Consider the following 14,840-nt stretch of genomic DNA (forward strand, 5'->3'; position numbering starts at 1 on the left):
TTGCAAGTCCCTAACACAAGCTTGTTCTTACATTCATATATTTGTGCTTGTGTAGTTGCTCTTGAAATTAGTTAGCTTGTGTAGCTTGCTAGTTACCTTCTTGCTTGTGTGGCTAGAAGTAGTTCCCCTTGCGTGACTAATTTGGTTTGTGTAACCTTGTTAGTCACATTGCTTAGTTTGTGTAGCTAAGTAAGTTGCGCTCTCTAATTTGGCATTAGTTGCCTTGTTTTTGAGCTTGCTAGTGATCTTAGGCTTTGTGCGCTTTGCCTCACTAGTTTGTGTAGGAGCTCTCCCGGTTTGCAAAGTACTAGTTGCATAGGTTTGTGTGACCTTGCTCCTAGAATTGGTTAGGTGAGCTCTTGCTAAGGTAGCACCTTGTTTGCTTGTTTAGGATCTTGTCAAGGTGCTAGAGAACTTAGATAGAGGGGTGTAGTCTTGGCTAGACCGATAGTTTTAATTTCGCATTTGTTTTGGTTAGCCGGCGCAATAAGTTTTAGAAAGGACTATTCACCCCCCTCTAGTCCGCCATCTCGACCCTTCAGCAGTGCTCAACGATGTGTGGTCACGCCCATCGGGTTTCCATGTAATTTTCTCCTTCAAGTGTTGCCTGCCTCTCGCCGCTCTACTGTGGGCTCTTGTTCTTTATAACTCTTCTCCTCTTAATGAAATACGGGTTGATCCCACTCGCGAAAGAAAAAAATCTAACAACATTTTTTTTCGTTGGAGCAAACAACTAGCGTATACCCGTATATGATGTATAATGCTCCCGAACCACTGTATTCTGTGCGCCTGCTGTCGTGATGCCCACGGTTGCATTGAGCACCATTTGGTTATGGGGGCTAATTTTTAGTCCATGATGTTTGATATTAATTTAAAGTATTAAACATGAACTAATTATAAAACTAGATTTAATAAATTTGTCTCATAAATTAGTCTTTATCTGTACAACTAATTTTATAATTAACTGATATTTAATCTTACTAATTAGTATCAAATATTCGATATGATAGGTGGATCTAATCACCCTCCGAAGACAAGCCGCGGCAACACGTATTAGGGAGAAGAACACACGATAGCAAGGAGGCGCGGACGTTTCCGTGGGACTGTGGGGTGTCAGTGTCACATGCCTCTCTGCGGCATTGCTGCAATGCGTGCATTTTCATCGTCTTTGTTGTCTGGTGGTGTCTCACGTTCAGGGTCCATTCGGTTCTTTAGGATTAGACACATGATTAACTCTAGCTTCTCAAAATTATACAAATGAAATTAGTGAACCATTTCAACTAAAAATTATTCTAAGGCTTTATTCCTGAGGAACCGAACAGGCCCTTAGCGAGAACGATATACACATGCATGGTCAGGTGAGATGATCACGAGAGGAAGAAGTCGAAGAATCGAAAACGATCCAGCAAACTGGAGAAACCCCATCTACGCGATGTGAGGCCGGACCCCAAGCCACCACATGCACTAGAGGAAGGCGTCCATTTGGTTTGGATCGAATGAAAAGCAGACTATGCTGTTATTTTAATTTGCTCCTGATCGACGAGAGGAGCAGACAGGCAGGCAGGCAGGCCTCTTTGTCTCAGTTCTTCGGCGGTGGGTGCTGCACCGTGCCGTTGGCCTTCGCATCAGCACCGTTTGGAGGCATCGCCGGGGTGTGGGCCTTCTCCCTCGCCAGGTCAGCCTTGATGACCTCTGAACTCTGCAATGAAGACAACAGGTGCACAACAAGATTGAGTGATTGATGCACGGCACACGACAACTTCGACAAGGCTTACATCGCCATGTAAATCGTTGTGCGTAAGCTATTTCAGGTTGGAATTGATGCATCAGGTGGAGAGAAACATCGGTGCTCAGTTTTTTTTAGGCTGAACTGCTGGACTGTATTTGGAATGACGTGCATGTACCGGTATATACCTCGGTGAAAATCTTCAAGGCCTCTTCTGGGGAACTGGTTTTCAGGATCTTCAACGCTTCCTTCTGTACCAAACGAGTCAAACCGTGGTAAATAGATTCTTGAATTCTTCAGTGAAACCAAGAGGGTCAAACCGTAGTTAATACATGCTCCAAAGGAAACCTAACAAGTGATGTACTACTACTGAAGCCAATGCAGTACTCATGTCATACGATATTGTATTTGACTGCAACAGAAAAAGAATATCACATTGCTTTTGTGCCTACCGATACTACATTTTGTACTATTCCTAATCATTTCGCTTATTACCAATTTTGCAAAAAGATAAATAATTACACTTGCAACAGAGTTTGGCATAGCATATAAATGGGCACTTGTGTTGACCCTGCTTTCAAACACAGATGAGGTTGTTCGAACGGTCTCGGAATACGGCTATGGAGCCCTAATCTTTAAAAAAACGTACCTATGTAGCAACATGTGATTTCTTTCGCTTGAGTTTATCAGCCAAATCTATCAGCCCCTTGTGCAAACACCCGGGACGTCCCAGCCGGAGATCAAACTCAAGCGGGCAGCGCTCCACTAAGCGGACACAACCACTGAGCCATAGGCTCGTTCGCTGAAAGAGAGTTTATTTGTATCAATTTATGGCATATGTGCCCCCAACCCATCCCCACAAGCACACACATCACACTTGCTATTCCCTTATAGGGGTTTTCTTTATGGGTGAATCAAATTTTACCAAACATATAGCCATTAACTAGTGAAAAAAATTAACTAAATCAGCGTTAAAACACCCATCCACAGTTGCCGAGATTCAGATATCAGATTACTAAAATCCAAACAACACATATAGAAATGGTGCAGATACTAGTTTTACAAAAATGCGCGAAAGATGGAGCATATAGATGGGCGAAGATGTAGTGTCAAGATGGAGCATAGAGTACCCTAGCATCCTCGATTTCCTTGGAGGTCAGGGTGGGCGCCTCCACAAGGCCATCCGAGAGGTAAAGGCCATCCAAGAGGTAGGAATAATCCAAGCTGTCCATGGAGTCCTGACTCCCAACAGAGCTCATCCTCGATCGGTCCTTGGACTACAGGGTGGCGAGCTAGTGGCGTGACTAGCCTGGAGGCAATGCAAGACCGCAAGAGCTTCTCTGAAGAATACGGAGGTGAACATACAGGAACAGGAGAAGGTCCCTTTTGTAGGAGCGGAGCAGGAGGCTAGTGAGACAAGTGGGAGAGGAGAGCAAAGCGTGCCCGCCGGTTGCCGGACACGCGTCCTGTGGGGGTGCCTGGGATTTTCCACTCGGGTTCTCTGCGTTTCTCGTTTTCTGGCGCCTGGGTGTCACGCGGTAGAGCACGGCCGAATGACAGAGCGCATGGTAATTACCCAAGCAGTAAAGTCTTTCTTGCATTGGGAGTCTGTTTTGAGTTGCAGTCAATCCCAGCATTTAGGCCTTGTTTAGATACACCCAAAAACCCAAAATTTTACAAGATTCTCCGTCACATCGAATCTTACGGCACATGCATGAAGTATTAAATATAATTAAAAAGAATAACTAATTACACAGTTTACATGTAAATCACGAGACGAATCTTTTAAGCCTAGTTACTCCATAATTAGACAATGTTTGTCAAATAAAGACGAAAATGCTACAGTGTCAAAATCCAAAAACTTTTTGCATCTAAACAAGGCCTTAGGCCCTGTTTAGTTTCCACCAAAATTTTTTCATCCATCCCATCGAATCTTTGGACACATACATGGAACATTAAATGTACATAAAAAAATAAACTAATTACACAGTTTGGTTGAAAATCGCGAGACGAATCTTTTAAGCCTAGTTACTCCATGATTAGCCTTAAGTGCTACAGTAACCCACATGTGCTAATGATAGATTAATTATACTTAATAGATTTGTCTTGCAGTTTCCTGACGAGCTATGTAATTTGTTTTTTTATTAGTTTCTAAAAACCCCTCCCGACATCCTTCCGACATATCCGATGTGACATCCAAAAAATTTTCATCTTCAATCTAAACAGGGCCTTAACAGTTCAATCAACTTATCGGCTCATATAAACTTAAATAAAGATCTCTACACCTAAAATATCGACGGTTATTGGGAGGCGGTTTTTTTTGCCCTTAAGGGCATATGCCCTCACTCTCCCACCCATTGGATTCGCATTGAGAAGTGTGCAAACACACATCTCAAAGCAGTTTCACATTGAGATGTGTGTTTGCATACTTCCAGTTTCACATTGAGATGTGTGTTTGCATACTTCTCAAAGCGAATCCAATGGGTATGAGAGTGAGGGCATATGCCCTTAAGGGCAAAATTAACTTTACCACGGTTATTGTTGATGTTAGCCCGGTTCTCACGTCTACGGAATGTGTACAGAGTCCGCGTCATGTGCGTACGTCTAGCTAGAAGCAGAAGCGAAGTCTACAAAGCCTCAGGTGCTAGCCACCTCGTTGATTATTTAATACTCCCTCCGTTTCTAAATATTGCTATTTCTAAGAGAAAATTTTGTCCACAAATACTGCTATTTCTACTAGCATACTCAGTCCATCAGCCTATTTAATTTCTCCTCGGAACTTCCGTAGTCCACCAGCTCATTTAATTTCTTCCAGGGAGCAGTACTTTGGCGCATAGTAATTGTTTGAGCCTGTTTAGTTGGCATTAAATGCAGCTCATTGGAACTAGATAACCATGACTTAACGTGCATGGTTAAATGGTGGAACCCAAATTAATTGAGGGTAGAATGGTCTTTTGTTTATCACACTAATCTGTCTGAAATCTGCTAGAAATAGCAGTATTTGGGGACGGAGGGAGTAGACAAGGATATCACGCGAGGGGACCTATCTTCTTTGTCGTGTCTTCTTCTTCTTCTTCTTCTTCTTCTTCTTCTTCTTCTTCTTCTTCTTATTCTTCATGTCTAGCGCCCTCCCCTCGTCGCCCTCTCCCTGTCCTCCACTATCAACGGCCAACGGCTCTCGCCGCCCACCTCCCGCCCCCACCCCTCGACCCCGTCCTCCCCAAAAGCTCTGCCGTGACACCTTCGCCGACGTCATCCTCGCCCTCGCTCGCCCCCGCGCCATAGACCCTGCCACCCAAAGCCCAAGGCAGTGCACCAGCGACCTCCGTCGCGACGTTCCCACCATCAGGCCTACCCAACCGCCTTCTTTTGCCGCCCCTCCCTATCATTGTCTTGCTCGCCACCATCGTCAACATTGTGTCACAGCCGCAGCTACATGAACCCTCTTATGGACCCGCTGGGGAATAGATCGCTAACCTTATCAGAACCCAAACACCGGTGAGGTCCTTCCTTGTCTCTAACGCTAGTGATCACATCGTCGGTTTCTTCTAAGGCACACATTGCGTGTTGCCTTATTTAATTCCGAAAAGGATCATGAATGGGCTTAGATGGAGGTGCTCGGGAAGGGCGGCCTAGGCACATCATACAAGATGGTGCTAGAGAAGGGCACCACCGTGGTGGTGAAGCGCGTGCGGGATGTGGCGGCACGTCATGGCACGAGTTCGCCATGTCCATGGAGGCGCAGAGCACCACAACCTGGTGCGCGTGTACTACTTACTACTCCAAGGACAAGAAGATGCTCGTTCTCGACTACCTCCTCGGCGGCAGCCTCTTCGCCCCTCATAATAGGCACTAGGAGCAAAAATGATGAGAGGAAATAAATAGAAGGGAAACATGATTCTAGTTGATCAATAACTAATGAGACAAAAAATAGAGAAGACATGAATGAATTTAGAAATATTTTAGGATTCCCAATACAAAATTATTTTGCTTTTTTGTGAAAAAAGGTCAAATCTGTCATCCTTGACATGTGAAAAATTTCATGACCTCGGTGCAACGTTGGGCATGTATCTAGTAAAAATAAAATAAGATAATGTGCTAGACTCTTCTCCACACCTAAAATATAGAAGATTATTGTCGTTGTTCGCCCCACTTGTCGAGTCTACTTCGTTTGCTCCGTTCATCACATCTACGGAATGTACGGAGTCAGTGTCATCCTAGCCCATCCTAACCCTGGGCAGGGCACCAGCGAGCTCCGCCATGACGTCCCCACCGTAGGCCCCATCCAATTACCTTCTCCTGCCACCTCAACAGGCGTCGCCCTACTCCGCTGCCCCCGAACCCCCTTCTAGAGCCATTGGGGAATAGATTTGTAACTTGATCAGAACCCTACGGGACCTAGCCCCCTCCTCCAATGATGGCAGCGCTCGTGCTAGAGAGCCGTAGATCTGGCTCTAGCGCGGCGGATCCAGTAGGGGAGCGGTGGATCCAGCTCAGGGATATCTAGATCTGGCGAGCGGAGTAGCGACACATGGATGGGCTCGGCAGGCCCATGGATGGGCTCGCTGGGCTTGTCTATGGTTTTTTGTTTTTTATATTTGATTTACCGAGGTGGGCATTTCAACTGCCTTGGTAAATCATCGATTTATCGTGACCTTTTGGCCGCAATTGATTAAGGCTTTTTACATGCCACGGTTAAGATTTCTGTAGTAGTGTGGTTTTGGTGGGGTTGGGGCCGAGAATGCAAATTGTCAAAATTTGTGTTATGCTTATCCCAGTGATGCCATCTTCTGCAAACGATATGTAGATTGTGACATGTGTCGGTGATAGTTGTGGGCATAACAGAAGACTAGGAAAGTCCTAGCGTAGAATCAGTTTGTTATACGAGAACAACAAAATATGGATTAAGGCCCACCTTCTTTAATTTATAATATATCAAGTACTAATATCTACATCATCGTTGGTGATGGTGCCTGGCGGCGATGGTCGAGACAGTGTCCAAGAAGACCACGAGAGAGGTGGAGACAAAACTAGAGCTCTCAAGCGTGATTCTAGCCATCGTGTTGAGCCACCACAACCATGTCCACCTAACGAATGACACGTGTAAGGCTATAGTGGGGCAACCAATGTGTCCATAGTTACCTATCTAACACAAACACGACAGAAAGGAGGATTAATGGCATATTGGTGCTAGATGGGCAGGTGTTCAACGCTACATCATGTCTAGTGAATGCTAGGTCAAGCGCCTTTGCGTGGACCTTGAGGATCTTGTGATTATCACTTCATCTAGAAGTTTGACTCCAACATATCATCAATCATCTACTAAATAGCGTGACATGCTAGACCAAGTTATTTACAGTCATGCTTCCATCACATGGTTTGTTTTATATGGTATGTGCCACTCAACTGAAGATGTGCCATAGATGTATAGGTGAGGGATCATTAGTATGCCTTTGACGCCATATAGAGTTGATTAATTTGGATATCATCAAAATTAATAATTTGCATATGCATGTCTATGATAGGATCTTCTCTTGCATGATGTTGACTGATTCAACAATATTATTACTAGTTGCAAGGAAGGTTTTAAACTTTTAATATGTTTGTGCAACTGATTTTTTGTGGGGGTGGGATGGGGGATACAAATTGTCAAACATTGTGCTATGCATATACCAGTGACATCATCTTCTTTGGCAAAGCATGTGTAGGTTGTGGCATGCACCGATGAATAGTTGTGGGTATAATCCCATAATCAAATACTTGGGGAAAGCTCTACCATAGGATTCATTTGTGGTACACGAACGACAAGATATTGATTAAGACCCACCTTCCCTAATTTATAGTATATCTCCTACAACTAAAAAGAGTAGAAGATGGACATTTTTATCATGCGGCATTTGGTTTCGTCCGTCTGCCCCGCCGTGCGTCCGAGCCTTCGCAGCGTCCATAGTTGGAAACATCCTGCACACCGCCATCCCCTCCCCGATCCCCTCCCCCTTTCCTATCTTGTCCGCGTGCAGTCGATCCGCTCCACAGCGTCCGAGCGCAGTCGATCCGTGCCTCGGCGTCCGAGAGTTCGCCGCGAGATCGGGCGCCCAGCGCAGTCGATCCGCGCCTCGCCTCGGCGAGAGCGCCGTCCGCCGCGAGACTGGCCGCTGCGCGTTGGTCGCCATCCGCCGCGAGACCCGAGCGCGGTCCATCCACGCCTCGGCGAGAGCGTCGTCCGCCGCGAGACCGAGAGCGCCGTCCCCGAGCTCCGTCCGTGCGACACCGTCCTCGAGAGCACCGTCCTCGAGCTCCGTCCGTGACAGCTCCGTCCTCGAGAGCGCCATCCTGCTGCTGGATCCGACGAGGAGGAAGCGGATCCGCGTGGGATCCGGCCAGGTGGGCGTGCGTTCCGGCGAGGATGAAGCGATAAGTTGTTCGCAACACTGGGTAAGAACACTGTATGTTGATTTCACTTTATTGTCTTCTGTTCAGCTATTGGATGTTGAAAATGCTTTCTGTGCTGGGTGAAGCCCGAGATACTGAAACGTGTAGGACAGGCAATTACTACACTGCCTGAAAACTTCAAACCACACAGCAGTGAAGAAGATTTTTGACCTGCGTGCAGCTATGATCGAGAGTGGTGAAGGAATTGATTGGGCTGTTGCAGAAGCCCTGGCCTTTGCAACACTTATTGTGGAAGGCAATCATGTTAGGCTAAGTGGACAGGATGTGGAAAGAGGAACTTTCAGCCATCGGCATGCAGTTCTGCATGATCAGGAAACTGGAGCAAAGTACTGCCCACTTGACCATGTTGCAATGAATCAAAGTGAGGAGCTGTTTACTGTTAGCAACAGGTAAGTTTGCTTATTGGATGTACCAAATCTTTTATCTATCATTTCAGTGATAAGTTGTTTTAACCTTATATTATGTATTGCAGTTCACTTTCAGAGTTAGCTGTTCTTGGGTTTGAATTGGGTTACTCTATGGAGAACCCTAACTCATTGGTTCTTTAGGAAGCACAATTTGGCGATTTTGCCAATGGTGCACAAGTGATGTTTGACCAGTTTTTGAGCAGCGGCGAGGCAAAATGGTTGCGGCAAACCGGCCTTGTTGTTCTGCTGCCTCATGGTTATGATGGCCAAGGTCCTGAGCATTCCAGTGCCCGCTTGGAGCGCTTCCTTCAGGTAATTCACAGGAGCCATGTTTTTGTTATTGCTGTTGTTCAGCCGTCACATCCGTGGTGAACAGTCCTTTTTTTGCATCCTTGTTCTATATATTTTAGTTGTTTTTTATTCAACTTTTTTTTGAAAGAAACCATGTAATTTTTGTGCATCCATACAAATCATATTTGGTAAACTCATCCCATGTGGGTCTACAGTATTATAAATTCTCTAATGTGAGATGTTTGTTCTTCTCTTGAAACCATTTTTATAAGAAATGATGCAGTTTTAATTAAACTTTTAATGCATCCGCGCAATTCTTTTTTGTGTGGCAATCAATAGTCATGTCATGCAAGTGTACAGTAAATTCATTTCCTTTTGGTAATGATTCAAATCTTCTGCTTGTCTGGAGACTAGAACTTGAGTTTAACTGCTTACTTGAGACTGCTATAACGATTGTTTTCCGCAGATGAGTGATGATAATCCTTTTGTCATACCTGAGATGGAACCAACACTTCGCAAGCAGATACAAGAGTGTAACTGGCAGGTTGTGAATGTGACAACTCCTGCAAATTATTTTCATTTGTTGCGTCGGTAGGTCAGCTTATCTTATTGTGCAGTTTGTTTTTCTGATTATAGCGTTTGGTTTGCAGTTTGCTCACATGTTATATTCCTTCTATTGTTGCCTACTGTTGGTGCGGGGCTGTAGATACATAGGGAGTTCCGGAAGCCACTGATTGTAACAGCTCCTAAGAACCTGCTTAGGCACAAGGATTGCAAGTCAAATCTTTCAGAGTTTGATGATGTTGAAGGCCATCTAGGATTTGATAAGCAGGGAACACGTTTCAAGTGACTGATAAAGGACCGTAATGATCACAAACAAGTCGAGGAGGGTATCAACCGTCTTATCTTATGTTCTGGAAAAGTAAGTATGTGTGTTTCTGAATTAAATCAAACAAATTAGTGGTTGGGGACAATATGAACCATTTTGTTGCGTTGCAGGTTTACTATGAACTTGACGAAGAGCGCAAGAAGTCCAAGCGTGGTGATGTTGCAATTTGCAGAGTTCAGCAACTTTGCCCATTCCCGTATGCCATCAGAGGCATCCAGACCAGCATATGGGCACTGTTGAATCAAGGTGAGAGATAAATTAGCTTTATGTTACGAGTTTTTCTTAGATTCATTAGTTCATATGCTCCATTACTGCATGAAAACATTTTGATAAATAATGAAGTACTATTTAGGTTGCAGTATCTCTGAAATTGATGATATTAGTTTCTTAGTATCTGCTCTTAGAAGTATATGTGCCTATTGTACCATGCAACTTATGCAGGATGCTCTGCATATTTACACACACTATGGAATTGTATATCTACCTAATAAAGGTTTTGGAAGAGATACTGGGACTTTAATGATTTACACTTTAAATTCTGATGGAAGCTTATTCTAGCTTCTTTTTTCTTAACTCTAGCTTCTTCTTTTTTGAAAAAACAATTGTAAGTGTTCACTGCTGTACTTAATTTCTTATTAAGAATGATACATTTTTGCAAGCAAAGTTGGATGACTCTTTGCCCACATGTTTTTTCAAGCAGATTAAAAATTATTAGGAACCAACAAAGCTAGATCATATCAATATCATCATATTCAATCAGATTTGCAGAGGTCCCATGTAACTATTAATATACTAGAGAATATTTTGGACCATACCACAAACTGAAAACATAACATCACATATATAGTTAATGCTTCTGTCTTATTTTAGGTTCCTATGGGCTCATAATCTTGCAACTACTACTGACATACTCCGCATGATAGATGATGACCGTGGCTCCTCATGCCAACAGCCTATGCATCTTACTTCCTCAATTAATCTCTTATTTTTTTCCTCTATTGCTTCCATAGGAGAAGCCGATGGAGTGCATGGACACCAGTGCAGATTTTGAGAACTGTGGTCTGCCGCTAAGCTTATAGCACGTCACTGGAGCATATAAGGTAGGAAAACCTGCAGGAAGTGAACACTGCTCTATGCAATTATCTTCCCAAAGTACTTACTTTGTTTTTGCTGGTACTTAGCATTTGGTTAACACTCAGCATATATGTGTCATATCTGTTTGATTACTTCCCAATGACTTGCCTTGATGCTTCCCCTTCTGGACTTCAATATAAATACTTTATGGACTCACTATTATAAATTTATAATAGTTCCACATATGTGTGCAACAACGCTAAATGTTCTTACTAAATATTTCAATGTTTTATCTATTTTCTAAAATAGTCTGCATATAATTCATAAGTTGTTTGTTTAAGTGTTTGTAGAAAATATCATTGTGTAATTGGCTTAATTGAACTATGTGTCCTGGTGCAGAGTATTATTTCAAGTGTCTTCGCTAATCTGATTGAGATCAATGCAACAAGGTGTGATTTTTTTTGTTGTGCATACCATATTCGACAAGGATCGACATGATGATGTCGTCGAGGCCATTAACCATATGCCATTCAATCAATCTGCTAACTCAAATATCTCCTTGTAAATAATGTCTCATTTAACTCCACTTCTCATGAACTATAAGTAGACGGGTTGCCTACCGTTATTCCTGTGTGTTATATTGTTACTTCTGCTTTCGTATGTGTTTAGGTGTGAAAATAACATTTTTTTATATAATCTTTGATGCAATGAACCATGTCATGAAATTTGTCTTTTGAAATGTCATTTTAATGTTGATATTTAATTTCACAGTATTGTTATCTTATCATGCGATCCATATATTTTTTAAGTATAAAAGTTTAGTTATCCCGTAGCAACGCACGGGCACGCTAACTAGTATGTTAATAAAGTTCTAGTAGCAAGATCGTCATTGGTGGCAGTGCGTACCCAGTGGCTGTGGTGGTGGTAGTGTCCAAGAGACCACAAGGGAGGTAGAGATTGACTAGAGCTCCCATCATTTTTGGCCATCGTGTCTGGAAACCAAAACCATGTTTACCTAGCGAATGATTCATACAAGGCTATGGTGGGGCAATAAGTTTGCCCATGCCTCGACTCCTTGCCTAGTGTTGATTCATCAAGGAGGATCAATCGTAAAGTGGTGCTAGATGTGCAGACATGTAGCCCCACATCATGCCTAGGGAATGCCAGATTAGGCATCTTCCCATCCACCCAAGGATCTCATGGGAGAATGGCGGCGATAGCACAATTGCCTCCCTCATGTGACGTGCACCATTGAGTACTTCACCAGCAAATCCCATGACTCACTTCGTCCAGAGGTTTGACTACAGTAGACTGTCCATCATCTATTGCATCACGTGACAAACTGGACTAGTTATTTACACCCATGTTTCCATTACATGGGTTGTTATATATGGTATATGTTGGTCGATGGAAGTTGCACAGTAGATGTGTAGCAAGGGATCATTAGTTTGCCTGCCCGAGTTGATTAATTTGGATGTCACCAAAATTAATAATGAGTGCATACATGTATATGTATGATTTTCTCATGCATGATGTTTAATGATTCAAGAGTATTATTATAAGTTGTAAGGAAGGCTTTAATTATCTCTTAATATGTTTGTGCAACTAATTTATTGGTTGGGGTTATACTATTATGGATACGAGTTGTCAAACCTTGTGCTAAGCTTATGCCAGTGACATCATCTTCTTCAACAAGGCACAATAGGTTGTGACACGCGCCAACAGATAGTTGTGGGTATAATAAAATAGTACGGAAAAAGTCATAGCACAAATGACAAAATATGGATCAAGGTCCTCCTTTAATTTATAATATGTATGCCAACAAGTACTACTAGTAATATCATCATCGGTGGAGGCGCATACTAGGCAGGGGCGGTGGTGGTTGCGTCTGAAAGGTCCTAATATGGCTAGAGGGGGGGTGAATAGCCTATTTAAAAATTCTACAAAATCACTAGAGCAAGAGGTTAGTAAATAACAAAGCGAAGCTTTTTGCTCTAGCTCTAAAGAGGTGTTTGCAAGCCACCTATCCAACAATTCTAGTTGATATGATCACTAGACACACAAGAGCTATGTCTCTACTTACACTAGAGAGCTACCTAAAGTTTCTATACAAGTATGTAAGCTACTCTAGTTTGCAAGAAAGTAAGAGAGATGGTTTGAACTTTATACCACTACGTAGAGGGGATGAACCAATCAATAATATGAAGTCCAATCACCGGGAGAAATCCAAAGTACAATCACAATGGAGACACACGATTTTCTCCCGAGGTTCACGTGCTTGCCGGCACGCTACGTCCCCGTTGTGTCGACCAACACTTGGTGGTTCGGTGGCTAAGAGGTGTAGCACGAACCTCGTCCTCACTAGGACACCACAAGAACCTACCCACAAGTGAGGTAACTCAATGACACGAGCAATCCACTAGAGTTACCTTTCAGCTCTCCGCCGGGGAAGTTACAAGACCCCTCACAATCACCGGGAGATGGCCACGAACAATCACCAACTCGTGCCAATGCTCCTCCGCTGCTTCAAGCCGTCTAGGTGGCGGCAACCACCAAGAGTAACAAGAAAACCGTAGCTAGAACGATCCCCAAGTGCCACTAGATGCAATCACTCAAACAAATGCACTTGGAATCACTCCCAATCTCACAAAGATGTTTAATCTATGAAGGAGATGAGTGGGAAGAGTTTGCTTAGGCTCACAAGGATGTCAAGTATGTTAGAATGCCAAAGGGGTGAGCCCTAAGCTGGCCAAACACGTATTTATAGCCCCCTCAAACAAATAGAGTCGTTGACTCTTTCACTAGGCAAAACTCGGGGTCACCGGACGCTCAACACTTGCTTCCGGTGCTCCAAAGTCAGCCACGTGTCAGGGTCTAACGGTAACCTGCAGAGCACCGAACGCTGAGCAAGTTACCACCGGACGCGTCCGGTGCACATCGGTCCTAAACTCAGAGAGGTCTGCAGAAACACAAGGTCACCGGACGCTGAGCACCGGACCGTCCGGTGCTCACCGGACTTAAACTCAGAGAGCTCTGCAAAACGCTCAGGTCACCGGACGATTAGGGCGTCCGGTGCTTTCAGTCAAACACACCGACCAAAGTCAGATAGCACCGGACTCATGAACAGGAGCTCCCCTACGTCCGATTCTCACCATCCGGTGCTTAACCCTAGCACCACAGCACACCGGACACACAACCTCTGCGTCCGGTGCCTCAACGGCCAGCGTCTGGTGAGTGTTTCTCAGCGAGAAACACTCACACGACTTCTCCAAATTTCCCACCGCCGCAATAAAAGATATGCACTTCATTTTCTCAAAAAGCGTCGAATCCCGCCGAGCTTGCGAGGCGGGAGGGAGAGAGAAACCCATCTTCTCTCTACCCTTCAAACTCCACCTCCTTCTCAAAGTGTGCCAACACCACAATGTGTAAACCAACATGTGCACGTGTGTTAGCATTTTCACAATCATTTTCTTCGAAGGAGTTAAGTTATCTCACTAGGTTCTAAATGCATGCACATGAACAATGACACCTAGTGGCACTCGATAACCGCTTAGCCAAAGAATTCTCCTCTTTATAGTACGGCTATCTATCCTAAATGTGATCACACCCTCTATGGTGTCTTGATCACCAAAACCAAAACCCTAAGCAATACCTTTGCCTTGATCTCCATAGGGTTTTGTTTTTCTCTTTCTTCTTTTCCAAGTTGAGCACTTGATTATCTTGTGGTCATCACCATCATCACCATGATCATCACTTGCTCCATCACTTGGCATGTACCAACCTCATTAAGTCTACACACACTTAGCATAGAGGTTAGTACTAGGGTTTCATCAATTATCCAAAACCAAACTAGGGCTTTCAGTGTCCAAGAAGACACGCTTCCTTTCATCGTGTCGATAAACTAGGATCGTGCTAGCGAATGACACATAAGCTATGGTGGGGCAACTAGTGTGCCCATGGTTCAACTCCCTTCTAGGAGCCATCACGTCAAGGAGAATCA

General features: G+C 43.9%; 1 protein-coding gene and 1 pseudogene across 2 annotated transcripts; one reads left to right on the plus strand and one right to left on the minus strand.

Annotated features, from left to right (window-relative positions):
• On the minus strand, positions 1,296-3,066 carry LOC110436090. 2 transcript variants are annotated; one of them, XM_021462241.1, is made up of 3 exons: positions 2,857-3,066; positions 1,915-1,974; positions 1,296-1,699 (listed from the first exon to the last, which is right to left on the minus strand). In XM_021462241.1, the coding sequence occupies exons 1-3, from the start codon at positions 2,983-2,985 to the stop codon at positions 1,580-1,582; spliced, it is 309 nt and encodes a 102-aa protein (XP_021317916.1). In that variant the 5' UTR covers positions 2,986-3,066; the 3' UTR covers positions 1,296-1,579. The 2 variants fall into 2 exon arrangements, with proteins under 2 accessions (XP_021317916.1, XP_021317915.1); XM_021462240.1 differs by having other exon boundaries at positions 1,915-1,977.
• LOC8073426 lies at positions 5,454-11,579 on the plus strand (annotated as a pseudogene).

The sequence above is a fragment of the Sorghum bicolor genome, chromosome 6 (assembly GCF_000003195.3).
Source record: "Sorghum bicolor cultivar BTx623 chromosome 6, Sorghum_bicolor_NCBIv3, whole genome shotgun sequence".
NCBI lineage: Eukaryota > Viridiplantae > Streptophyta > Magnoliopsida > Poales > Poaceae > Sorghum > Sorghum bicolor.

Bases quoted from the DNA above. Each gene is read 5' to 3' on its own strand.
- LOC110436090 (XM_021462240.1), bottom strand. From the start codon at position 2,985: ATGAGCTCTGTTGGGAGTCAGGACTCCATGGACAGCTTGGATTATTCC. The intron at 1,978-2,856 runs GTACTCTATGCT...CGTTTGGTACAG, and splicing joins AGGAAATCGAGGATGCTAGG to AAGGAAGCGTTGAAGATCCT. The intron at 1,700-1,914 runs GTATATACCGGT...TCTTCATTGCAG, and splicing joins CCTTGAAGATTTTCACCGAG to AGTTCAGAGGTCATCAAGGC.